The sequence below is a fragment of the Rhododendron vialii genome, chromosome 7a (genome assembly GCF_030253575.1).
Source record: "Rhododendron vialii isolate Sample 1 chromosome 7a, ASM3025357v1".
Classification (NCBI taxonomy): Eukaryota; Viridiplantae; Streptophyta; class Magnoliopsida; order Ericales; family Ericaceae; genus Rhododendron; species Rhododendron vialii.
The window spans coordinates 3,994,232-4,021,462 of NC_080563.1; the positions used below are offsets into that span (position 1 = coordinate 3,994,232).

Below are 27,231 nucleotides of genomic sequence, written 5' to 3' on the forward strand. Positions count from 1 at the left end.
TTTCAAAGTTGAGTGGATTCACATGAACCCACTGTGTTCTAAATAGCGTCTATGGAAAACCAATTGTGTAGTTTAAGTGAACTCCAAAATCTCAACACAAGACACTACCAAAGGAGTAAATACCATTAATGACATCTTATTTGGAAAACATGGCACAAGCACGACAATAACACGGAAAAAGCATAGGCACAATAAAAAGTACGGGCGCGACAATAGCACGAAAAAACATAGAGCATAAATACATAGACAAGCGAACACCGAGGACTTCTAGAATTGGAGGCCCTAGGCACTTAGTCTTAATGTCCTAGTGCGTGGGCTGCCCCTGCACAAGACCATCATAGTAGAGGTGAGGAGTAAATTCCAAAAGGATTCGGCTTTCCTCCCTACCGAGAAGCAGGAGTTCCTCCTGCCATGTACACATAGTAGACCCTTATTTGCTACAAGTAACATACTATAAGTTTATAACCCCACCCAAATACATTGCCTCTGCAATTACTTTAACTGCTATAAACTTGTTCTTTTACTTTCAGGGAGCGTTTCAACAAAAATTAAAATACAACAAAAAATCATAATTTTTCTATTTAACAGCTTAATCTACATTTCCACTCTCTTTCTTAATCCACTGCCTGCCTTGGTTTCTTGGGTTTCGCCCTCCTCTGTGCTTCCTCATGCCTGAGTTCCTGTGCCCACTGGTTCTAGGCCTATTTGAAGAACCACTAGAATTTGCTACTGCTCCAACACTTGATTCAGTGTTTTGTGGATCGGTGGTTTCTTTGACTGAGACAGTTGTGGGTTCTGGGATTGGACGTGGAAGAAACATACCCGGTAATAGAACTTCATTCTTTGGGGGTTCTATTAAGCCGCTGTTCTCTTGCTGCAGTTTCAATACGGATTCAAATTTCTCTCTTCTGAATTTCTCTGAATCTGATTCAATAAGGCTCTCATCGTCGTCAAGCTTGGCATCACTGGAACTCTGGAAGTTAGGAAGCAAGAAGTCATTCAAGATTGCTTGATATTGGTATAACTGTAAAAAACAGATTCCCACAAGAAGTTTGGTATGCAAAATAGTATTAAGCTTAAACAGGACCACTTATAACTCAGAGGACTTGATGAGATACTTTTTCCTTTTACTGAACCATCAGTAATTATTATACTGTTATACGTAGAGTCAACCGTTTCTTTTACACCAAGCCTTTAATCACTCTGTAAAAATTGCAAGTCATCTTTCATTGCTACAATAATGTCTTTTTGCGTAAAAATTAGCAAAGATTCAAAATGACAAATTGACTAGAATGTACGACAGAAAAAACCAACACCAAAATACATGTGAAGCACCAGCTGTCCTCGACTCCTCGTGACAATGGAACCACTAGAACACAAATAATATTACATAAAACAGAATGCCACTTAACTATATAACAGTATGAAAACAATCTACAGCTATCCCAGAGAGGGACAGAGTGGGAAAGAAGGGAGGGACGAGTTGTATTAACAGTCTTTCTTCTCTTCTTCACCCCCTTACAGGCCATAGGTTTTGAATGTTTTCCCTTTCTTTCTTTCTTCATTTCCAGTTTTTCTTTGGTGCATCGGTATGATGCTTGTTTGAATGCATATAAGTGGGTCGATAGGTACAACCTATGAAGCACCGACACCTCTAGAGGTCGAGGTATCGCAGTGTCAGACACGGGGACACCGCGGGGACACATACGGGACACGCTACGTGGCGTGTCCCATACTTTAATTTGAATTTTTCAGGGGGACACGGCGGGGACACGGCAGGGGCCAAACTGCAATTTTTTAAAAAAATTTGGGGGCCAAAATGTAATTTTTGAAAAAATTGGGGCCAAATTATAATATTTTTAAAATTTTTTGGGTGCCAAACTATAATTAATTATTTATTTATATATATAAATAAATATATTGTCCCCATTTTTTTAGAATTCCCATGTCCCGGTGTCGGTTTAGGTGTCTGTGTCTGTGTCCGTGTCGGTGCATCATAGGTACAACCCTTTGCGCTATGGTAACACATTGATTACTTTACTAACAATTCATGTTTTCAATTAAGGGCAAATGAGTTGTATTAAGTTATTAACAGCTGTGCATAACTTAAGTGAACTTGCACTGAAGTCATCAACCTACCTTTGAAGGTATAACCAAATAAAAGAACTCGATTAAACTCGGGTAACAAAGAAGCAAGTAAATTTACACAACAAAAAACAAAGAAAGTGCCATCACCTCATTGAGAAAACACAGAATCTAGTTGAATACAACAGAGCTAATTATCAATTCAGCAAATGACAAATTGAAATCTAAGAATAAACTTTAGTTGAGTTTGATAGGTGAGGTTTACCAAATGAGAATAAGCCCCAACCAAGTGAAGCACGTGTTCAATATCCTTGGCATGAAAAACCTTACGGCAAACTGGGCAACTACCCGTGCTCTCTTCTGCTATCGCATGCACCCCTGTGCAACAAGCAAACCATAAAGACCAGATTAAAGAGTATTCTTGACAACAAGATTAAGGATAAGCTCTACCCGTAGTAAAAACAAGGCAGTATCTCGCCATCCGTGACATGGTATCACATCATATAGTGCCCTCACATTCCAACATCATACTAAGTGTGCTTGTGCTACATGTGTAGTTCAATGTGCAGTTGGTAAGATGAGGGTGGACAACCACATTGCAAAATGCCTTCCTCCATTACTGTAATATTTCAAACACATAAAGCAAGAATTTCTTCAGCAAAACTGCACCAAAACAAGATTCAATGTGTCTCATATCCAGCATGGCAAGCAAGAGTATGCCAACTAAAAAGAACAAAATAAGTTCACAAAGCAAACTCAACAAAATTATGATCACTAAACTAATAAGTCATCTGTCGAGAAGAGTAGACATGACCAAGAGAGTTTGAAAACAAAACAGAGTTTGGATATCTCCCAAGTAAAAATGTGTCTGCCAGCTGGCATACATGAGTTTTCAAAACGAAAAGTTTCTAACTTACATTCTGAATTTACCATGTCCCTGGAACCACGCACAGATGAACCTGATGAATTTGACGGGACTACTTTTTGTGATTGGAGCCAATTCCACCATCTAATAATGCACTCACTGCCATAAATGAATAAACCAGTAAATCCTAAACCAAACTCATGTTCCGATAAAAGATGTATGTGTATGCATACAACCATATCAGTAAAAGAGGAATAGGATCGAGAGCTTACCAATGAAAGCAATGGAAACACGACATCAACTTCATAAATGGCAATGCGTTACTTCCTGCACTTTCTTCAACCAATGGATACAAACATAGTGGACAATTTCCTTCTGGATGATTCATACTAGAGAGCATTTCCACTGCTTCCTACTAATAACAGTACATCAAAATCTAGCAAAGTTCTAGATATCCATATCTAAGGATAAAATAAAGTTCCAGTTTCGCAAGTTTGGCACAAACATAATTTCAGGAGTATGAGATTGGCTATTTGGAAATGTTAGGCCCTGTTGCAAAGATGATTGTTGTTCACACGTTAATTTATGTTGTGGCAATTCATTAGTGGCCATCTTTTAATAGAATGAAATCCCCAATGGACATCTTAATGAGGACGCTTATATGTGACCTCCTTCGGCCCTATCTCATCCTACTGGTTGTTTTTTTCACTTGCGTTATGCTCTATATGAATAGAGTCAATAGACCCTTGAAGAATGAAAAAATTTAAAAAAATGCCCCCGAACCTTAGTTACACGAAGCGGGAGCGGGGGCGGGGACGGGGGAGCGGATGATCACAGAAGTGTGGGAGCGCCATTGGGAGCGATTAGGAAAAATTATTAAAATTATAAATATATTTTGGAATTTTATATTGTTAAATGTCAATATAAAATATTATTCTACCACATAAAATATTACTATTAAAATTATAAGTTTCTAGTTATATTTCAACATTTTTATTGTAGCACATGATTACACAATAGAGCTCTTTGTGCATATTAAGTAGGCGTAAAAGTTAAGGGCATTAATATGACTCTAGAAGGTTAATATCAGATGTGCTTACTAACAAGATCAAAACAATTTTAAAGGTTCCAATTGCAACTTGAATCGTAAGTCTCTCAACCGTTTTTTGGGTATAAGTTCCCGTATAGGTAAGGAACGAGTTTCCGTCATCATTGGGACAGGTTTCTTGGAGTTTCCTTCGACGGGAACGCGGAAACGCGTTCCGTCGAAGAAACGTGGGCATAGTTGAAGGTTCCTGCAACTAAGCCCCGAACATGGCCTCTCCTCTATGATACATTCAATCGGTACCGACTAAGGTGCTACGTGCTACATTTGGATATAGACCCTGAGTATGCTGTTGAGTATGAGTCGTGTTTAAACATTCCTAGCGATTTTGTGAACATAAAGCAAATTGTACCAGCCAAACATATCAACAAGAGTACAAGTGTAGAGCAATAATTACCTCACAAAGTGCTACAAGCATTAAACAAGACAAGAGTTCGCAAGCTTTGTCCTGAATACCAGTTATAAGATGATTTTTCCTTTGTTCATCAAGACCCTTCGACTCCAAAATATTAATATGAGGTGGCTCCTTGGGATACTGCACAACAATAGATTAAAAGAATAGTTCAAAGTTCAGAGATACGTAAGAATAATACTGATGATACTTGCCCTAAACTGAAACACGATTGACATTCCAGTGCAAGTGGAACAAGCCAACTAGAGGGTTTAGCCAAAATCCACTCAACCAACCATTTTTCTTTGGTCTAAGAGAAATATGAAGGGCAGCTTTTTGTCTCTGTCAACCCTCTCTCTTTATTTCTATACAAAATAGTACCTCCCCTCCCATGCAGTATACATACGCACCGGTACGGTAGAAGGAATTATTATTTTTTCTTTTTTCACGACATGTCAGTAGGAAAACCATAAACTGTTTACCCACAAACAACAACATCTGACGCATAAGTAACCAGCCACCTCAAAATATTCAGTTAATTAAACACAACATGCAATGCAGATTCGACAGGTTTACGCTAATTTACCTGTTGACCAGCTCGTATTCCAATAACGGCTTCCACAAACTGCAATGAGAACAATAAATTGCAATTTCGTCATCGTCACCGCCTAACAAATGGATAAGGAGGAATCTAAGTAAAACACCTCAAAATCAATATAAAGCAGCATTGCGACAAATCACAAAATTAGGATTCCCCCTTATCAGTTTCCTCTATTTCGTACTAGCTATATTAGTCCATTGAATAACTAGAAATTTCTCTAGTGGAGTGCAAGAGCTACAGAGTTCCCAATCAATGACAGCTGATGTAGTCCAATACCCACAACAAGGTCAAATGCTAGACCAAGAAACAAATACCCAGCACACATAATTCATAAATTAAGCCCTTTTTAAACCCATGGAGCCAAACTACAACCAAGAAAGCAAATACCCAACACGTAACTTATAAATTAAGCCCTTTTTAAATCCACCATGGAACCAAATCGCAGTCTAAATTTACATCATACCCAGAAGAGAATCAGAGAGATTGTTAGTTTACACAAAACCACGGAAAGATGGTATGGGTATGTGGGTGGTATTTGACACGTGCGGAAAGAACATAGGAGGGACCTGTTGGGAGGAGATATCGGCGGTTCGGGGCTTGATGTGGACTTGGATATGGGGAGGGTATGATTCAAGAACGAGACAGTCGTCGCCGTAGACTGCTTGCACCGCATCTAGTTCGATCAGCACTTCATCTTCGGCCATGGATTTGCTTCCGTAGTTCCCACGCAGACAGAGAGAGAGAGAGAAAAAAAAAAAAGAGAGAGGTGTTTTATTAGTTTCTTTTTTTTGTCTTTTTGGTAACGTGTTTAATTACCGTAATAGTTTCTGTCGCCGTTTTAGGTATGCCTTGCGCCGCCTTGCAAAGGAAAGCAGCTCGAGGCTCATATCTCGTTAACAGCTGACGTGACTCGTTTTGCAATTGAGTCGCATTTGCAATCGTATTTTAGACTTGTGTAGTAAATAAGTTGAGTTTAGTACTGTATTTTTTAAAATTCAACTCATTTTATTTCGTTTATAGAGGTTTTCTAGTATATAAATTAGGCTTAGCTTGTTTGTATTTGTAGAGGATGTCTAAATAAATAAATCGGATTCAGCTGAGCTCAAGCTTAACTCTAAGGCTCATTTAGAAAATGAATCGAGTGTACTTCCCGATTGGTGTACTCTATGCTTAGAGGAAATCTAAAACGATAAGCATTCGTACATTCTCAACATTTTCAGAAGAATTATGTGGCGTAAAAACATAAAAATAACGCCTGGTTTTTTTTTCGGCGGTCATCATATTCTGACCAGCTTATACGTATCTCAACTAATTTTTTTCCCAATTCATCAAAGACATCCACATCGAGATTAAGAGATTTAAAAAAAAATTCTTTTCACAGTTTGACCCCAAAAAGATCATATCTTAATTAATTATGTGGGTAGTGTGGGGAGTACATGCACCGACCAATGGAACCAACCCTGCCAGCCCCTCCAATTATATAACGGAGAGATACGGAAGTTATGCTGTTGTCATTCATCATCGGATAGACCCAACCCGCCAAAGCCAAGGGTTGGTTGTTCCCTTTTTCTGTCTCTGCGCCCCCAATGGCGATTCTCTCTCTACCCATAATCTCCTCTCTCCTCAAACGCCACAAACCCCACCTCTCCTTCCTCCTCACCAGAACGCCAAGGACGACCTGCGCCCTTTTCCGCAAGCGATATCTCACTAACACCACCGCAGTCTCTGCAATCACCACTCCTTCCAATCCTAAGCAATCACCGACCAACCAAGACCCAGATAAAAACAACAACAATAGCAATGCCTCTTCGGTTCTCACTTTCCAACAAGCCATTCAGCGTCTCCAGGTTTCACTAATGCTCCTACCTACCCTGTTTCTGCGTTCGCTGTTTGCTTCACATGAAAATCGTTTTAACCTGAAGGACGGAATTGCAAGTGTAATTAGGGATGTCTAAAGTAGTTCGTTTCAACTTTGAATCGTTTGGTTCTATGTTTTTTCACTGTTATTTGAGAGGCAATCAATGGCAGCTAGTGGTGGAGCCAGGAAACGGAGTCGGAGGGGGCTGAATTGTGAGAGAAATTTTGGTTTGATGATTTTTCAAGAATCCAGTCATTCTAGTTTTTATGGAATGGTTTTGATAAATTGAAGAATAAATCTCGAGTATTGCTGCTATCATATCATTTTGACAACATGGAGTATCAATACCGCACATTATCATTCACCATAATTTAGTGTGCTGTAAGAAAATTGTTCTTACTGTACAATCATGGTTTAAAATTTATAAATATCTATCAAAATTATGCAAACTATACTCCAAAGACAGAAATTGGCTGGGGCTGGGGCCCTTCCGGCCCCACTATAGCTCCACCAGTTTAGGGCAGACAATTGAAGAGTACCTTTAATTCTTTGATTTGGGTGCGCTGTAGATTTATCATCCATGCTTTACCATTTAATGTTTTTCTCATCTGTTCTCCTTTATGGACGTTGTAGGAATATTGGGCTTCTGAAGGATGTGCGGTAATGCAATGCAGCAACACCGAGGTAATCAGATGTATTAGCTCTATTTTTTTTGCCCCCACCAAATATAGGGTCATTCGCCCCGTTTTAGTGTAATGCATTTTCGTATTAAAAAGAAGAAAAAGAGAGAAAAGAAGCACCGTATTGCAGTGCAGCAGCATGAAGGTAATACGCGCTAGTAGCATCTCCGATCGGTGTGCTATATAGTATATATAAAAAATTAGTCATAGGTCCATTATGCGAACTTCATAAGCTCACAAGTCCACCTATTAATGTTGTAAGGTCTCAAGTCCATTTTAGAGTACCCTAGGGTTTAAGAACTTTCATAAGATTTTAGGGTGCACTTTCCTATTATAGGGTAGGGTACCCTAGGGTTTAGGCATTTTCCTATTATGTTTTAGTGGTTTAGGCACTATCACTAAATCTCCCTTTTAGCGGATAAATGTAGAGAGGCCAGTGGAGGTGCTCTAACTGTAGTTTCCCATCTCTAGTATCCTATCCTGTCCTTATGTTGTAGTCACTAAAGTTTCATTCAACTTTCATGGTTGTTACGATGCTTAATGCTTGGCATGTCTTCTGTTTTGCTGAGTAACGTCATCCTATATATATGCTTACTGGGAATAGCCTGTAACGTAATCTGTACCCGTCATCAATTCTTGTATACTGTTATTAGCCAAAGGAAAATATTTTAAGATGAGGGCACAACACATTACACACGTATATAACGCATTTTAAGTTCGATTGAGAGTTCCCTATCTTTGTTTTTGTTTATGAGTATTAGTTGTAATGAGAAGTTCATTCTACATTAGCTATGGAAGAAAGGATGCAAGACAAGCCTGTTTGAATTTTGACAATCAAGCTCTTATGATGCACTTTTGATTAATTTGGGCTTTGATCATGCTGTCTAGGTTGGAGCTGGGACTATGAATCCTCTAACTTTTTTAAGGGTACTTGGTCCAGAACCGTGGAATGTTGCGTAAGTATATTTATACGCCGTAGCCGTTCTTGCTTTCTTGATATCAAGGCCTTCGGTTATGATGGGATACTCTTTCTAAATGAACTTTGGAAGGACACTTTTCCTATTGTTAAGACAGTTTGTATAGTAACCGGGGATATGAGTCAAAAACTCTCCAACATTAGCCTACATATTTTTCTTCCAACACAATGGGGGAAAAGGATTCATGTAGCCGACCCCAAGTGATTGGGACATGAGGCTCGGTTTGGTTACATGCCTTTTGAACTCAATTCTGATCAAGTTTCATGGATCATGGAGTATAACATATCCTCTGGCAAGCTTTGTTGTTTGTTAAACTTATTAACATGAGATGCTGAACCACACACACTGACACAAGTGAGTTGATGATTCAGTCCTGATATTTGCAGATTCATAGTATTTTAGTTTATTATGTGATATGGGCCAAGTGCACTTTTTCACTCATTTGTCAAGGAAAATTGTTTTACCTCATATTATTGTACCAATTGGCTCAAGAAAGTTGTGGCACGTATAATTGTTTTCGTATATGATATAAGATTACTGGCTGCCCGATTTCCACACATTTTGGCCTCACATCCTAGCGACTTCTGACATTCGTGTATTGCTTTCATGGGAAGATTTCCCAGATAACTTACACTGTCAACAAACTAAATGTTTGCTGAGGCCTAAGAATTTAGGTATGCTTCTAAGGTCTATTCGAGGTCAAATTTAGAAGTTTTATGCACTGATCAGTGATCTCCAATTGATTAGGTATCTTGTGCATGAGCAATTTCTAGAGTTTGATAACTACTTGGGCCTAATCAAGTATCTGTTGTAAACACCAATAGATTTAGATTTTCTTTTGTAAGTACGGTTTAAATCAAAGTGATAGAACTACTCTGTAAAGATCCTTGGTATAAATCGAAACATATTGGAATTTGGAAGTGATGTCGGGCTGGAGATTAAATAGTTATTAGCTTCAGTTTGTGAGCGTACAAGATTTTATGGACCAACAGCAGTTCTTCGAATAGTCTGACCTAATTTGATGGCTACTGATCTGATAGTTCCTCTCTTTCATTTTTTATCGTTGGAAGCATATAAGTACCTTGTAATTTGGCTAATGCGACAACTGATTAGTTAGTTACTGGTTGAAGGTACGTGGAGCCTAGCATCCGGCCAGATGACAGTCGCTATGGTGAAAACCCAAATAGACTTCAGCGCCACACTCAATTTCAGGTTAAAGCTCGTTGGGTATCACTTTTGATTGTATTTTTGTACGACTTCTTATTTTCTGTCAATTTATTCTCAGGTAATATTGAAACCTGATCCTGGAAATTCACAAGACCTATATATCCGAAGCCTATCAGCGCTAGGTAGATCGAACCTTCACTATTATTGCTGTTTTAGTTGTTGTAGGGTCTCAAATTACTACTGCTATTTCTCAAGCAAAACTTTTTTGGAATGGTTTTTAACTCACTAGTGCCAATGTTTCTTTTGATTATTTGTGCTCGTCTATGCCATGTTATTACTTTTAGATTTTTCGACCCATTTGTTTTAGGGTTTTGGATTCTAATCATTACCCTAATTTTCTCCAATCATTACTCTCATTTTTCTCTCTATCTCTCTCTAATCATTACCCCTATTTCTTTCTACACTCATTACCTATAAATCCAAAATCCCAAAACAAACTGGGTCTTCAGTTTTTCACTTTTTTGCATGAGTTGTCAAAAAGTGTTTCTTGGTGCGCACACACATGGATCTCTCCTTTCGTCCAAAAAATGTCAACTAGCATGGAGAAGGAAAAAATTTTGTAAGGAAAAAGTTAATCTATGTTTGCCCATCAAGACAGTGCCTCTTAAGGTTCTTATACAGGTCCGAGGAGATAAAATATAGCCGTCTCCCACTTATTCCTCATGCATCAGACAGCCTGCCTTATATTTTTGCTTTCCAAGTTTGTAATAGTAAATGTAAGGACTATTGAGCAACATGATATTCTTAATGTTGTCCCACCCTTGGGCCTGAATATTATGCATTTTTTGAAGTACAGCATGTCATGTGAGACTATGCCAGTAATTTGTGGCACTTTCTATTGTTGAGTAAAAAGAGTGATTTTTTTTTCTTGAAGTCCAACCTCTCCAATTGCTGAGTTAATTTAGGCTTACTATTAGATCGGAATTTAGCCATGATACTAATTTCTTTGCTCAGTAGTTACTCGATTACGTGAAAATGAACTGGTCCGCTGCAAATTTTCATTTATTGAGACTGGAAACTGACTGTTAGGTGGAATTATTGTCTTATTAGCGTTTTTTGTTAATGTCTTATTTCCACCTATTAGATCTCATACTAGTTTTCACAATGCACGTATATCATTTCCTCCCTGATTTATTTCCCAGGTTTGAGATTTTGAGGCCTAATGCTTGACAGGTATTAATGTCAATGAGCATGATATACGTTTTGTGGAGGACAATTGGGAAAGCCCGGTAAGATCTGGTCTTTTTAGTGCCTGTGATGTGTGTTGGGTGTGCCGCTGTGGATCTGTCTAACTTTGGGGTTGAGTTTACGCAATAGAGATTTATGCCAATTTATTTGGATGCCATCCACGCATGTTGGTTTGGTTTGCATAACTTCGGATCATAAAACATAAAACTATATTAAGTCATTCCTTGTCCTTTCCCATTTCAAATGATCGATATAACTTCCTTCTTATTTTTGATTGGGTTTAATTGATATAACTTGCATATGCATTAGTTTTCATGCTTAGTTTCTTTTCTCTCAACTTCAATTGCTAATAGGTACTTGGCGCTTGGGGATTGGGCTGGGAAATTTGGATGGATGGGATGGAAATCACGCAATTCACCTACTTCCAGCAGGTTTTTTCTCATGGCTATAAGCCTTAAATTGAGAAGTGATTTTTTTGGTTAACCTGGTTGACACTCAAGTTCCTAAATTTGCATTTCCTTTACGTACTTTCCTTGCTTCCTTCATGGATTTATTTTGTTATTCATGGTTTCCTATTTGGTTTTTCTCCAGGCTGGAAGTTTGCAATTGATGCCTGTATCTGTTGAGATAACTTATGGACTTGAACGTATCCTCATGTTACTTCAGGTGACTTTGGAGAGGTGCCGGGCCCCTTACTGCAAATATCAAAGAAAACTTTGGAGAGAGAAACCATAAGGCTCCATGTCTTCGGATCCTCAAAACAACTTACCAAAGTTTTCTTTGGTGCCAATTGCCAATAAGGAGGCATAAACTTTGTTTTCCACTTGATTTCTCTTATATGTTGGTTTGAAGTGTGGTCAATTAATTTGCAGGGAGTTGATCATTTCAAGAAAATCCAATATGCGAATGGAATTACATATGGAGAGCTTTTTCTAGAGAATGAGTAATTTTATAATTTAGCTACTTAACCAGCTCATTAAGATAGCTCGCAATCTCTACAGAAGTACATTACTGCTTTACTTTGGAACTGCATACCTGTATCGTAGTTTTGGAGGACAAACTAAAACTGGCAAGATCAGGGAGTGAGAAGTATTTCACAGTACCAAAGTTACCTTTGGAAGTTTTTTTTGTGTGTGTGTGGAGAATAGTCAATATGCTAGCTTTAATTACTGGTTGCTGATTACTTCAAATCTTTTTTTCCTTCACAAGCTACTCAAGTGGGTCATGAAATTCACCTACCCCTTGGATGTTGTCATCTGCCACTGCCTCCCCACACCATTAGTTCTTGCAGACACTTTTTTTCTCCTCTTTCCGTACATATCCTCAATAGATCTTGTAAAGGAAGCACCATCATCTCTTGCTTTGCTCTTAGCGAGATGGACATGTTCTGGTTCAAACCTCATTTGCTCTTCTTCATTAGGTGCCACCTCAGCCCTGCTATTTCAATTTCTTTGCTAGTGCCATTAGGTAACCAAGTTCTAATGGGTAATAAACTAGTGTATGTAGTATTTACATTCATGTGCTGGGAGCAACTACTATAACTCATGTGCTGGGAGCAACTACTATAACTTCTCTCTCTTCCCCCCAGGTATACAGCTTAAATTCTAATACATGCAAATGCCTCTTTTAAAAATCGTGATGTGTATTTTAGGTGTTCAACCTTTTGTTTTGCTTATGTGGGATATTAACTAAAAGAGGTTATTGTCATGTGCCTCTGTTTCAGGAAGGAAATGAGTGGATATTATCTGGAGCATGCCAGTGTTGCTCATCTTCAAAAACACTTTGACCACTTTGAGGAAGAAGCACGTTCTTTACTTGATTTAGGCCTTGCAATACCTGCGTACGTTCGGGAGATTTTGATGTCCTTTGAGATTTATTACTTTTTTCGGTCCAGAAGTTTTTAGTCAATTTTCTTTATTAACATTATCCTCTACAACGTGCTAGGTATGATCAGCTTTTAAAGACATCTCATGCTTTTAATATTTTAGACTCTAGAGGCTATGTTGGGGTGACAGAACGGGCTCGCTATTTTGGTCGGATGCGCAGGTGAGCACATCATTCTTGCTTAATTTCATAGAGAAATTGCTGCAAGAATTGTTTGCCTTGTATTAGACAAAGAGTTATGAGAGCAAAGGCTTTTGGGAAACCACTTGATGCTTCTAATTGTTGATGATGATCTCTAGTTTGGCGGGACCTTAGTTGGATTAAGAAGCAAAAACAGACGAATCATTCTTAAATAAGATCAATACAATTGCTGCACCCTTCCACCGTCATTCATTAGAAACACCTGAAGATATGTCAAGGAACATTTTTTCTCATCCTTGCTTTAAATCATCTGTTGATCTGCAAGGGTTGAACTACAAACTACATTATAATATGTTTTCTTGGCTAGCGAGTAATCTATGTTTAAACAACTTTTGTTATGTTTGTCAAGTTTCACAATGTGTTTGTTATGTTGTGCATTTTTTTACCTTTCCAGTTTAGCTCGTCAATGTGCACAACTATGGTTAAAGACAAGGGAGTCTCTTGGGCATCCTTTGGGTGTTGTTTCTGAACCTGATCATCTTGTCTGTCCCAAAGATATTCTGGAGGCAGCAGTTAGAAAGGTTTTCTTGGGGCAGCTCCCTTTTTCATCTCCCCTTTTCTGTTTTAACATATCTATGTTCTTATGCAATGATTGGATGTGTTATATTTGTCTCATAGGTACCCATGGAACCAAGGATGTTTGTGCTTGAAATAGGGACAGAAGAGTTACCTCCTGCAGATGTAGTTAATGCAAGTCAACAAGTACGTCTTTAATTTCTAGGGAGGTGACCGTGTCTGTTTTCTTAATTTTCTCTTTTACCGATCTGCTTATGTAGGTTATTCAATATCTTTTCAATTTTGTCAAGTTATTTTTTCATATAGCCAGTGGATGAAACTCTTCTTAATTTAGATTCAGTGCCTGGAACAGCTTCTGAATTGGCATAGATCGGCAGGAAGTACCATCCCGGCACAATATGAGGCGGGGTGGACATCGGATTAGCATCATTTAGTGAATCACAGCACTTATTTGCTATCTTTGAGTAGGTTACTAATGAATTTTTTTTGTTCCGCTTGTCTGTTATCTGATCGCTTCCGTGGATCATGCTGTTCATTGCAGCTTAAAGATTTAATTGTGCAATTATTGGAGAAACAACGGTTGAGCCATGGCAAAGTGCTAGTATTTTGCACACCACGTAGACTTGTGGTATGCCATTCTTCTCTTCTGTGTTGGGTCTTGCTGATAGTTTGTGCATTGATTATGTTGGTTTGAACATTGACAATGTTCTTTATAATACTTCAATTGTAAATCTAGGACAGGATTATTGGAAGTAGAAAGTCTGGTCTCTCTTTCATTTTCCTGTTCGATATATATCCTTTTTGACATGTCACCTAACTAGTGGGCTGTCTGCCCGTATCATTGTATTTGTGAGTGTGTGAATTAGCCAATACTATGCTGACGAAGAATTGTTATCTTTGTGGACATAATGGTTGGGCACTAGATAATAATTGTGCAGAGTGAGCAGCTATTTTCTAGCGTTACAGCCATCATACTTCTCCACAGCCCAACTTCCAGAATACATCCCTCTTTGCAATTGAAAGCTTACAACAACCGTACTCATTTTCTTTGGCGGTTGGGTTCTAGAGATTTAGTGTCAACCAACTACGTAGATGAATTTTAATTGTTCTCTTGGTGCCAAATATCTTTATGTTGTCTGTTTGTATACTTATTGGATTTTATTTCTACACATATGAAGAAGGAGTGTATGTGATTCGCAGGTTCAAGTTGAGAGCCTATGCTCTAGGCAAGTTGAAAATGAGGTTGAGGTTCGAGGACCTCCAGTTTCTAAGGCATTTGATCATCAAGGAAGTCCGACGAAGGTCTTTCCATCCTTAAAGGACTTTTGGTTCATGTACAAACTTCTTGTGCTTTTTTTTAAATGTTGTGGTTTTCGTTCTGTGGTGAACTGAACCTGAAGTATTGCTGGATCAGGACCTTGCCTTGATTTGGTTTGAGATGGGTTATGGGAGGGGCTGTACTTGTACACTTTGCACCGGGAATCTGGACAGGATTCCCTGCTCAAACCCATTCCTGTTATGGTTCCTAGCCATTTGATGCCTAGCATTCTTTTCGTGTGCATTTAACATGTACATGTATGTAATTCATTATCTTTGATAATATCTCTACAAGATTTCTTCCAGGAAGGGTTTGTTTCTTCGAACTCGTTTTCATCAATCTTGTTCTGTATTTTGGACAGGTTTAACACTGTCTGAACCTCTCTTGCTATGACACATATTTTATAGTGTTTTACATGTCCTTAAAATTTTTAGCCTTACCGTATCTCATAATAACTTTACATTGAATTTGGTTTGGAATTAATTATGACTTCGTTTTGCTTATCAGGCTGCTGATGGTTTTTGCCGTAGATATGCTTTACCTCTTGATTCCTTGTATAGAAAGGCTGAAGGTATATATAGCAGATGCATTTGTTTTCATTTGTTCTAAGTCTTCTTTTTGTGGATTTGCTTGCTTCTGTCTATGCTTTGACCCTCTAAAAAATGGACAATTGTATTAGCCCATGCAAATAACATCTAAACAAGAATCCGTTGAATATGGTTGTTTCTTGACTAAATAGATCAGTACATCCATGTGGTCACACCTGTTGTCTTTAACCGTTGCTCTCATGTCCTTTTAGTGCATAGTTTTGTCATCATGCAAAGCTTGGTAGGATAAAACACTTGTGTATGATGGCAATAGAGCATTATTAGTTGCTGGCGTTTTTCTCATTGAAATGCAACTAACTGTAGTGCGGACATTAAACAATATGCACTTTATTTGGTGTCATGTTGCAGGAAAAGTGGAATATGTTTATGCTCGCATAGTGGAGCCTGTGAGACTTGCGTTGGAGGTATACTCACAGACATCTTCTTTTGCTAGTGTGTGGACGAAGTTTTTTTTTTTTTTGTTATATTTGGAAGGCTTCCTTGTTAATTGATCACAATTTATTATGTTTTCCCTCTTCATCCTCTCTCTCTTGGTGTGGCAGAGGGGTAGGTCGGTAGCAGGTCAATGTGAAGTAGTTTTCTTGACAAAACACGTCGTTTTTGGTAGATATAGTGTTCTATGCCTCCTTGAATGTGCAATGCCAATTGTTTGGAATTAAATTGGACGAGATGTGACTGGGTTGGCTGGGAAGAATTGTTTGTATTTGTTTGGATGGAAGAATTACTTTGATTTAAAGTGCATGGCCTACGTATAGTGTATATCCCGTTACATGTATGGATGTTCGTATCTCCGTGTCAAGATGGAGTACAACGTGGGGAGGTTGTTTAATAGCTTTATATACATTGTTGGACCCATTTTCGAAGAGATCAAACTTTTGGGACAATTCAAGATCAAATAGAGCCATTTGAAAAGTTGAAAGAGTTTCTTGGGGCACGTTAGTTGTTGTGTGAATATGGAGGCTGAACTCATCCTTTATCTATTTTGGATACTGCTAGTGTTAATAAACATAGATTCGCTGGTGTTCATGCCTTATACTTTCTCCATTTGGTACTTTCGTGTCACAGGAAATTGTATTTTAAGTAACGTTGTTGTGGTTTTACTAATTGGATAGTTGTATGCTTGGTCTGTCGATCGTAAGAATCTTCTCTTCATCTCTAAAATATGCATCCTACTCGGTCAAGCTGTGGATCGTAAGAATCTTCTCTTCACCTCTAAAATATGCATCCTACTCGGCAATGACCATGCTTAAACTCAAGAGAGGAGCTTTTAGTTTCTTTTGTGCCTGATATTGTTTGTCCCGCTGGATAGGTTTTATCTGAAGACTTGCCCTCTACTGTTGCCAGAATATCATTCCCTAAGTCTATGCGTTGGAACTCTCAGGTGTGTTCTGTTAACGACTTAGCTTGGATGCTTGATTGTCTAAGGGTTGCTTCTGTACCCATTTTCAGATCAAACATGCGGGGGATAGTTATAACAGTTATCATTATTTATTCATCTTTTCATGCTCCATAAATTGAGTTGTTAATGCTCTTTGGCTATGATGCTTTAACAGGTGGTAAACTAACTTGTTTTAAATAGGCGGGAATATACCAATTTCCATTTTTGGTTACTGAACGTGATGTTTGTCTGCTTCATACTATTTGTAGGTCATGTTTAGTAGGCCAATTCGTTGGGTTTTGGCTCTCCATGGAGATGTAGTTATTCCCTTTGCATTTGCTGGTGTATTAAGGTTAGTATCAGAACCTACGGCCATGTTAACCTCTTTTTTGAGTTCTGTATGAATACGGATGGTGAGGATTAAAGACTTCCAGTCAGACGTGATTGGTCCAGTTGTTGAGATTCTGCCAATATCAGCTGGGAACTTTTAGTAAACCAATTATATTAGTGTTAATGAGTCTTCTAGGTTGCTATCATTGAACTAACTTAAACTGGTTAGGTTTAAATGTTCCTGTTTAGTCTTCTAGGTTGTTACCTTTTAACTAACTTAAAATGGCTAGTTTTGAAATGTTTAATTTATACCACATGATTGGTACGGCTTTATCAATAATGCAGATCTAGCTTTGTGGCTTCTTTTTCGTTTATTAAGTTAGATGTTGATACTCTATTCTATAATGTTTTCTTTCTGTAGTGGAAACCTATCTTATGGTCTTCGGAATACTCCATCAGCTACTGTAAGGGTATGTTCATGGAACTTTTATTACCAAACTGCCAACTTATTTTTATTCTCTAGTTTTTGGAGTGACTAATATTTGATGGAGGGTATCTTATTTCTGTTTTTTTAAGTCATCTGTAGGCATTCGTTATTTGCTTTTACTGTCTTCTCTTTTAGTTATGGACCTGTGGTCGGGCATGTTTTTTCCCCTTCTTTCTCACTCTCTGATTTTGTTTTTGGGCTTCCTCTTTGTTATGACACTATCACTTTCTTGATTGCAGTCCTTTTCCACTAATCTTCTATTAAAGTGTTTTTCTTCTTATTGTCTCGAGCTTTGGTTCCATAAAATAACTGTTACATTCATTGTCCCAGGTTGAAAGTGCAGAATCTTACTCCCACGTAATGCAGCATGCTGGGATATCTGTTGAAATTGAGGTCTAAAGTGTGACATTTATTATTGCTCACTGCTTCTAGTCATTTTGGGAACTACCCCAAAAAAGCAGGAAATTCTAGTATCAAAAGAAAATGTTCTTTTTCAGCAACGCAAGAGTACAATTCTGGAACGCTCCAATGCCTTAGCAAAAAGTGTTAGTGGGCGTATTGTTATGCAAAGTGATTTACTTGATGAGGTAACAATATGGCGGTGGGATTTTGTGATTTTTGCCATCATTTAGAGTGATAAAAAAATCCCACCTTATGAAATATAGGTTGCAAATCTCGTTGAAGCGCCTGTTCCAGTACTGGGGAATTTTAAAGAGTCGTTCTTAGAGCTTCCAAAAGATCTACTAGTAATGGTATGGTTTTCAATTTGCAGGGATTTTTAAGTGTTTATTCTGGCTTGCTCACTTGGTTGCAACACTTTGCTTTTTGTTTCAAGTAAGATAAGCCAATGAATTGGCAAATAATTCACCTCTCCATTCTGCTTACAAATTACAGCAACAACATTAGCTAGTAATAAATTTCCTGCTATGAAACAGATTATCAATTGTAAGTATCTTACCGTGGGCATGTAATTACGCATGAAACTTTTTTGTAATGCATGAAAGGCTCTCTATGTCACGCTGTAGACACTGTTTCATTCTCGAAAATGAAAGATGAATTCTACCAAACATGAATAGTTTGTTATGTCCCTATGTCTTAGTGTAATTCTAGAGAACATGAATAATGTTGTAGTTGCTACAGTGCCCGTCCTTATTTTATGTTCAGTTTGCAAATTCTGCCTACTCATCAACAGTAGATGTCAGTTCATGAGATTGCATGCAATGCCCTTGATGGTTCAACCCCTTCCATGTGAATCATTAAGTTGTGTTCTAGTGCTTGGGCAGAACGTTTGCCCTGCAAGATAAAAATATAAACGAATACCATGATTTTCTCCGAGTAATGTTGTTTCTTTCATAACTTGTCATGCTTTAGTTGTGCAGATGCACATCTGTATCCGGGTACTTAGGGGTGTTTTGGCATGACTTTATTATTTGATTACTTTTCGTCTTTATTCAAAAATATTGTTTTGCGTCAAATTTTGTAAATTATTGATTTATTTCAACGAGACAGAAAAAAACCAAAATGGAAAAAAGTTCAGAAATGCCAAAAGTAATGCAAAAAAAAAACTGTCTATTTTGGATTATTTTTGTCTTTATTGAACTTTTTTAAGGTTTTGATAATTTTTCCATTTTATATTCCTGTACCAATAATCCACAAAAATTGGACGCAAAAGTGATAAAGGCAAAAAAAGTTTGAATAGAGACAAAAAGGAAAAAGCCAAATAGATTATTACAACCACTCCTAATGAGTTACAACATGCAAGTAGATAGTGCTTGGTAGTCTACGCCGATACTGCCACCATCTGATATGTTATGACCGCAAATCATGCAGGTTATGCAGAAGCACCAGAAGTATTTTGCAATAACCAACGAGGATGGAAGACTATTGCCACACTTCATTGCTGTGAGTCATAGTTTTATCAACAAGTGGTTAAATTTTAGGAACTGGTCTCAAAACTGGGGAGCTTGTTATTATTTATAACTCTTGAGTTGTCATTTTAGGTTGCAAATGGCGCAATCAATGAGATGGAAGTGAAGAAAGGAAATGAAGCTGTACTCAGGTTGATTTTGACCTCGGTCATTTTGCTTTATGTGTATTGGAATGGTTGTAGAACTTTACTTGATACGTAGGCTTATGGTTTAGAATATGGATCTAGGGTTTGCAGAAAAGAAGAGGCAGAGAAATAAGAACAAGATAAAAAGAGAGGGAAGAGCTAACTTGCTTGTACAAGTCTTCATATGAATATACCAAGAGAATTACAAGAATATATCACACTTTGACCCATGTAGATTCGATTGATTACTTAGCTATGAATATAAATGTGCTTCGGATCCTAGTTACTTTTACTTCTTACTGTTATGCAATGTTACATGGGCTTGGGTATGAGAATCAACTGTCGGAACTCCCTAAACTCATAATCAAATACTAGGGGAATATGCATAATAAATTGAGTCCAGGCATGTGGATGTGTCCTGAATGTTACATGTTTTTTCATTATTGGATATGTCGGCACAAAAGATATTACAATTTAGGTATGTAGTTATGTGATATCAATTATCAAGGGGAAAAGGGACCATCTCCCCTCATTTGAGAAGCTAAATATTTTTCTCCAGTCTCAGTTGAAACATTACTAACCAATTTGAAGACAGATTTTCTGTGCCCTTGTCATAATCTGTGGACATCGGTCCATGTTGCGGTGTTCATATGTTATTGTATTAACTATTCATTTCTGAAATTTGGCTGTTTTTTCTTTTCCTCATTCTATTTTTCCAGTCTAGGGGAGTTAATACATCCGTTTTGTGCAGAGCTCGATACGAAGATGCTAAGTTTTTCTATGAGATGGACACGCGGAAAAAGTTTTCTGAATTTCGAAATCAACTAAATGGGATTCTTTTTCATGTAAGTTTGTTCGTTCTATGAGTGGGTTTATGTTTTTAGCTATCATGAAGGTTATAATCAAGCGAATCAAAAGTTTGCACTTGATTTAGTATCTAAGGGAAATGAGAGATGCTCCCTTACCTGTATTTGAGAGAAGTGAGAACTACATTGCTCTTCTTCGTTTTGGCACAAGTACAATATGATTTCTGATGGCATTGATCTTCTTGTTCTTATTCTTAGTCACTGGACTCATAATAGTACTATACTTGAAGTTGATGCAATTCTTGTTTATAAAATATCTTATGATCTCTAATACCTCTTACGTGGCAAATGATGGGAAAATAAACAGGAGAAGCTAGGGACAATGCTGGACAAGATGAACCGTGTTCAAAGTACAGCTACCCAGATTGGCTTGGCTCTCGGTATTAGTGAAGAGGAGCTCCAAAGTGTTGAGGATGCTGCTTCACTGGTCATGTCTGATCTTGCTACTGCTGTTGTTACGGAATTCACTTCCCTCGCAGGCATAATGGCACGACATTATGCCCGTAGAGATGGCTACTCAGAGCAGGTTGTCAAATACACGACAAATTATTGTCATGATTTGTGTGAATGTTAGTCCCTGTTTACCAAGAACTATTGTTTTGCAAATTTCTGACTGTGATTTATCTAGTCTGACTGATGGGATAAGCATTACCTGGGTAGCTTTAGGATGTACTAATCCTTCCGTTTGCTCTGGGACGAATCCCCTCATTTGACGACAAGATGATAACTGTTGCTTGGTCAGTGTACAGTGGACAAGACAGTAGACAAGTTTTCATTTTTTTCTATTTGTGTGATTCATATGTTTGATTGTATGTTGCTGTGTTGATTGCATTCCTTTCCCTTTTGTTTCACTTTTTTTCTCGTTTCTTTTGCCTAAGTCAGCTCTTGCATTTTTCTTGTGTTCTACTTGTTGCAGATTTCAGAGGCACTATTTGAAATCACACTACCAAGATTTTCTGGAGATATGCTTCCAAAAACTGATGTGGGGATTGTTTTGTCAATTGCTGACAGGTCGAATAGAACTCGAGCTTATCTTTACCTTAGTTGTCACAGAAACACTGTTTTTGAAATTTCTGCCATTCCTGTCCAGAACAGTATGTAATATATGTTTTTGTGTTTAACGATTGCCATCACCACTACTTGTACCGAGGCCACGAAAAAGAATATTGTGATCCAAATCCTATATAAGAAGCTTTGCTAGGGAAAGGTTATGGACATATTCCAATCAGAGTAGTGAGGGAAGAGTGGTAGAAGGTAAATTTGTATCGAAAGAGGTTAGGTGGGCCTCCTATGGAAGCAAATAGGAATGGACAGTCAGGTTTATTAATCCATGAGATTTTATCTTGTGGAAGTCAGTATTGTGAAATTTCAATGTAGTCACATTTAGAACTGTGTGCACTGATCTTTATTTTGAACAACTCCTTTAAAGGTGGGTTTTTTTTTTTTTTTGTTATTTCCCCTGGAATACTGGACTCAGACCTTTAGTTAGATGTGGACTTGTGTTGTTTCTGGAGTCTTCTAATGCTGTTGCATCTTTGGGTAGTTATAGCGTCCACTCAAAATCAATTGGCAATGAATGGATAGGCCTCCGAGGCTCATATTCTAGTTTTGGAAGTGATGTTTAACAATTATGGGACAACTTTCAACACTCGCCCGCACATATGACCTATCAACCTGCACGTAGAGAGATAAATGATGGTGAATATAGGAATTACACCGAAACAAAGTGCACTTATGGAAACAAAGAGAGAATCAATCTAGAGGGTCTTGCCCAAAAGCGTCCCAACCAACCCTAATAAGTGATAGCATCCACTGAAAATCAAAGGGCAATGAGTGGACATGCCACCTAAACTTGTATACCAGTCTTGGAGATGTAATTTAAAGAGAGTTTGGGAGCCTTCTTGGGTAGCACTCGTGTTGGATGTAGTTACATGGGCGTGGAGGAGTTGCTGTATGCTTGAGGTGCTGAGAAGGAATTTAGATGATCTGGCTTACTGGCACACACATACCATGAGTAGTTTTGTGGTTTCTTCGTTTTTGGTTTCTGGATAGAAGTTTGATTTGGAGAACGGTAGCTTTCCTTGTGTATAACTGTAGTGCACGGTGACATCCCCTTGGCTCTTGTTCTGTAATAGACATTAAAATCAAAGACAAACGAGTAACCTCTGTATAGAATTCTCCCTCCTGCCCAAAGTCTTGAACTATCATTCCATATTGTATTGTCCCAAATTGTTAGTCCTCTTTAGAAAGTCAAAATATTGAATCTGTTGTTTTTCAAATCCACCCCCTAGTAGTTGTGGTCCTTGTGGATGTATTCAACACTGAGAATACATGGGCAATGTTGATAATTGCCTATTCAACTAGAAAATGCAATTATTACATCTCTATCTAAAATTTGAGATGCCCTTATGGACAAGCATTATAAGGCGGAGAGAGCAGTGGTTCTGACATCCTGATTATTGAATGGTTCTTGCCTTTGCTACCATAAATCTTTGGTGGACATGTATGCGTACATTTTGTGATGAGTAATCTTTATTGCACCTATATTCTCCTTCAACGAGAATGATAGTTAATTTTTTCGTATCATTTTAATTATTTTTCAGGTTAGATAGCCTTGTTGGCTTATTTGGAGCTGGATGTCAGCCAAGCTCCAATAGTGACCCTTTTGGCCTGCGGAGAATATCTTATGGCCTTGTACGTTTTATGATCATTAAAAAAAAAAACAACTCTGTCAAGGTTATTTGAAATCATTGGCGTAATCCTACCTTTCTATGGTGCAGGTTCAAGTGTTGGTTGAGCAAAACAGAAATTTAGACTTAAGACATGCTTTGGAACTTGCCGCTGCTGTCCAACCCTTGAAAATAGATGCTGGATCCATTGATGACGTAATTTCATCTCTCTCTCTCTCTTGTATTCAGTTTATAACTTCATATATGTATGTAAGCTATTGAAATTTGAGGCTATACTGAGTCAACTTAAATCTATGCATTTACATTTACATGTCCTGTTGATACTGCTACAAGTTTCAGTATCTAATTTCATGGTCCTTCTGTACCACAGAATCAGCACATATAAGTATATAACCTTCCGTATTCCGTCTGGTTGGGAACTGTCTAGTTGGATCGTAACTTGTGTCTAGTTGGGCAGTAACTTGTCTGATAAAACTAGATGTTGTTCACTGCATGTTAATATCCATTGGATTAGGTTTTGGTGACCAGTAGATATTTAGCAACATTTTGGAATCGGATACTTATTTATTGAGCTTTTTTTGTTAGGTACATCAATTTGTAACCCGGCGGCTGGAGCAATTTCTGGTGCGTACAGTTTTCTACAAATGGATTGCTTTCACCAACTGTGCATTTTCTTTGAAACTTGAGTTTGCTTTTTCGTTTTTTCTTTGCACAACGAAAAAGGACAGGTGATCAGTAGGGACACATAACGAAGCTTGTGATCCCAGTGAATGCACATATACGTTTTGAGCATATCCCTTGGAACTTATATGTTCACATTTGCTGTGTCTTGGTTACAGGTTGACAAGGGAATTAGTTCAGAGGTTGTCCGTTCAATTCTTACAGAACGTGCAAACTGGCCTTGTCTGGCAGCAAAATCTTCATATAAAGTGAGTAATTCTAGTTTTTATTATCTGGACAGCGCACTTGTAATTCACGTTGTTGTTGCGCGTTCCAACAGTTAATCAATCGACCTGCCACCATGGCAGGTTCTCTTGATCTATTTTGCTACAGAAGATCTTAGTTTTTTTTCCACTTTGTGTGTCTTTTGATAGACGACTACTTGGTCTATCAATCAATTTCACATGAAGGTTATGTAACTTATTTTAATTTGTGGCCTACAACAAGAATGACAGTGCTGAAGCACTTGTGACTATGAATGACAGTGCTGAAGCACTTGTGACTATATATATGTTTGAAAATGTCATCCTATGCAACTATATATTTCTATGTGGTATAGGAATTAAAATCACCAAAGATTGGGCGGACGGGAAACCACATTCCTATTATGAGAGATGACATGATTCCCCAGTTGAGAGATCATGCTTCTCTAACACATGGAAAAGTTTGATCTGTTCCTGCATCATCTGGCCTTCCCAACTCCAGTGTCATGGCTTTTCTAGCTGATGGACAGTTAGGACCATTTTTTGTTTGTTCTCTGTTTGTATCAAGTTTTCTCCCATACTATTGTACTCTTAACTTGGAACACCAGAAAGTTTAAGCTCCATCACAGGAGAGAGTGGTGGAACTACGGTCTGTGAGTAGGATTGTCTCGTATAGTTTCTGAGACGCTTTTAGCAAGTAATTCATGCAGTGTCATTGTTGCTTGTCAATGTAGAAATTGTCCAGTAAATTAGAGTGCTTATACTGTGAAAAGGGAATTAAGAGACTTGGTCATTTGCTATTGATCCTGGATGTCAAATATTAATTCATTTAACTGTCTTCAGATGGAAGACTTGTCAAGGGGTGAGCTGCTGCCTAAGGTGGTTGAAGCGTATTCTCGTCCAACAAGAATTGTTCGGGGAAAGGATGTGAATGTTGACATGGAGGTACTCTCTCTCTCTCTCTCTCTCTCTCTCTCTCTCTCACACACACACACACACACACACATTTTTGGCTTGGCATGTTATGGTTTATCAGAGCATGGGCTGATGTTTTTGGATATCGCCCGACCAACCTTTCATGAATTTAAGATACGGAATACGAAGGGGTTGTTTAGTAAAGGTTTTGAGAGAGGGGAGGGGGGGGATTGGGTAATGAGTGGAGAAGATAGATAGAAAGATGGGGTAATAAATGCCGAGAAACCTACTGCAAACCGTGCGCACAAATAGGGAGTTTTGAGAGCCCATGAGAACAAACCCCAAGTGTTTGTCAATGTTATGATATAGCGAGGAATGGACCCCCTTCGGCATAACTTTGGGCCGCCACTCCATTGACCTCCACATTTCCTCCCGTACCCCTTACTTGACCTTGGGTGACTGTTTGCTGCCCTGCAATAGAATACTCTTGTTGATTCCCCCCCTCCCCTATTTTCAACTTCAATTACAATCTCTTATCTGCCAATTTCGAAATGATGATAATTAGAACCATCATAGATAATGTTATCGCTGTGTTTGCTGATATCTTAGAGATAATTGGTAATTCTTTGACTTCAATTGATATGTGTAGTTCCATTTTTGTTAGGATCTTGCTTTATTCCTGGTTCTTACCTCAGATTCAACTAATCTTTTATCAGGTGGATGAGGCTGCATTTGAAACGGATGAAGAAAGAGCTTTGTGGAGCACTTTCTTGTCCTTAAGAAGCAAAATTCATCCTGGTAAACATAATCTAATATATCTGTGCATTGGCGTTTGTCTTATTATTTTTTTTGCTTTGTAGAGCATGATGCTTTTCCAACTTATCGATGTCCAACTTGGGTCAAACAGTTGTTTCTCTTTATTGTTTACTACTAGTAATTTTTTCTGCTACATTTGGTAACCCGCCCGGTTATTGCCGTATTTATCCTCTCCACAGCTATCGAGGTGGAGGATTTTGTCGAAGCATCTGCTCAACTATTACAACCATTAGAGGACTTTTTCAATAATGTTTTCGTGATGGTGGTATGTTCCTTAAATTCTTTTTACTGCTGGACGAGAAAAACTAGGCTTCTGTTTATGTGCAGTTTACCGTTTGAGCCGCATGAGAATGGTTTTTTCGGTGTTTTTTAAAATCATGCTTTTTGGGTTAAATTACATTTTGCAGGAAGATGAAAAAATACGAAAGAATAGGCTATCGCTACTCAAGAAAATTGCAGACCTTCCTAGAGGGATAGCAGACCTCTCAGTTTTGCCTGGATTTTAGATTTTGTTTTCCATTTGTTCATCTGTAGAACAGTAGAAGGTACTTAAAAGGAAGCAAGTCTTAGTTCATTGAAAACATTCAGATGAGAAACACCCCTTTTTCTTGTTTTCTGGGCATTCGCAGCCTTGCATACCTAGCAAGATTTTTCTAGTTAATTTATGTATCATGTTTTTTTTATGTGTAATTTACTCGTAATATTTGTTCATTTGATGATTTAGTTGTAATATGCTGTTATCGAATTAATTGAAGATCAAATCATTAGCTCAATTTGCCATGCTGTGTGTTAGTTGTGTGTGAGTTCAATTGCAGAAACACAGCAATTGAGCAGTTTTCAAATAACTTGGTCCATCATTATTTTGCGGGGCTCACGTCAATCTGATGTTTATGGATATATCTATATCTCAACAAACTCCTCTTCTGAATTAACCTCATCCTTTGTCGGAAACTCAAATTTTCTTCAGAAAAAAATAGTTTTGCACGTGATAACAAATGCAGCTGTTTGATTTCACATAAATATTTATCTTTGTGGGAATTGGAAGAAAAATTCGTGAAAATCACTTCCCAAACTCATCTTTTCTGTGTTTCTCTACTTCTCATTTTCTTTTGCAGTAACAAATTCAAATTCTAACTTTTTGACGATAAAAATAAAATAAAAATAAAATTCTAACTATACCCTTACCGAAATGGTAAGAACTGAGATGAGGACCCTTCTCAGTTCCATGTTGAACAAGTTCTCACTTTGGTATTTTTCTTGATCCGGTGA

At 38.0% G+C, this 27,231-nt stretch overlaps 2 protein-coding genes and 1 long non-coding RNA gene across 5 annotated transcripts; 1 reads left to right on the forward strand and 2 right to left on the reverse strand.

Annotated features, from left to right (window-relative positions):
• Positions 1–458: 458 nt before the first annotated feature.
• LOC131331808 (uncharacterized) lies at positions 459–5,828 on the reverse strand. The gene is made up of 7 exons (XM_058365744.1): positions 5,614–5,828; positions 5,033–5,071; positions 4,453–4,590; positions 3,223–3,362; positions 3,003–3,109; positions 2,351–2,463; positions 459–973 (listed from the first exon to the last, which is right to left on the reverse strand). Exons 1-7 carry the CDS (start codon positions 5,749–5,751, stop codon positions 590–592), a joined length of 1,059 nt encoding a protein of 352 aa, XP_058221727.1. The 5' UTR covers positions 5,752–5,828; the 3' UTR covers positions 459–589.
• Positions 5,829–6,514: 686 nt separating this feature from the next.
• LOC131331803 (glycine--tRNA ligase, chloroplastic/mitochondrial 2) lies at positions 6,515–26,742 on the forward strand. Of its 3 annotated transcripts, XM_058365735.1 has the most exons (36): positions 6,515–6,894; positions 7,539–7,589; positions 8,474–8,541; positions 9,693–9,774; positions 9,848–9,911; positions 10,963–11,018; positions 11,331–11,408; positions 11,569–11,643; positions 11,850–11,920; positions 12,701–12,817; positions 12,922–13,023; positions 13,457–13,583; positions 13,681–13,764; positions 14,120–14,206; positions 14,779–14,880; positions 15,404–15,467; positions 15,853–15,908; positions 16,814–16,885; positions 17,152–17,234; positions 17,634–17,682; positions 18,030–18,092; positions 18,197–18,286; positions 18,365–18,451; positions 19,530–19,601; positions 19,700–19,758; positions 20,504–20,597; positions 20,926–21,144; positions 21,535–21,629; positions 23,222–23,312; positions 23,399–23,503; positions 23,894–23,932; positions 24,148–24,237; positions 25,075–25,176; positions 25,863–25,944; positions 26,142–26,227; positions 26,370–26,742. In XM_058365735.1, the coding sequence occupies exons 1-36, from the start codon at positions 6,634–6,636 to the stop codon at positions 26,466–26,468; spliced, it is 3,222 nt and encodes a 1,073-aa protein (XP_058221718.1). In that variant the 5' UTR covers positions 6,515–6,633; the 3' UTR covers positions 26,469–26,742. The 3 variants fall into 3 exon arrangements, with proteins under 3 accessions (XP_058221718.1, XP_058221719.1, XP_058221720.1); XM_058365736.1 differs by lacking the exon at positions 25,863–25,944 and having other exon boundaries at positions 26,370–26,510; XM_058365737.1 differs by lacking the exon at positions 8,474–8,541 and having other exon boundaries at positions 6,808–6,894.
• LOC131331811 (uncharacterized) lies at positions 16,115–16,834 on the reverse strand. The gene is made up of 2 exons (XR_009201527.1): positions 16,715–16,834; positions 16,115–16,657 (listed from the first exon to the last, which is right to left on the reverse strand). It is a non-coding gene; the product is annotated as an uncharacterized LOC131331811 (long non-coding RNA).
• Positions 26,743–27,231: the final 489 nt, after the last annotated feature.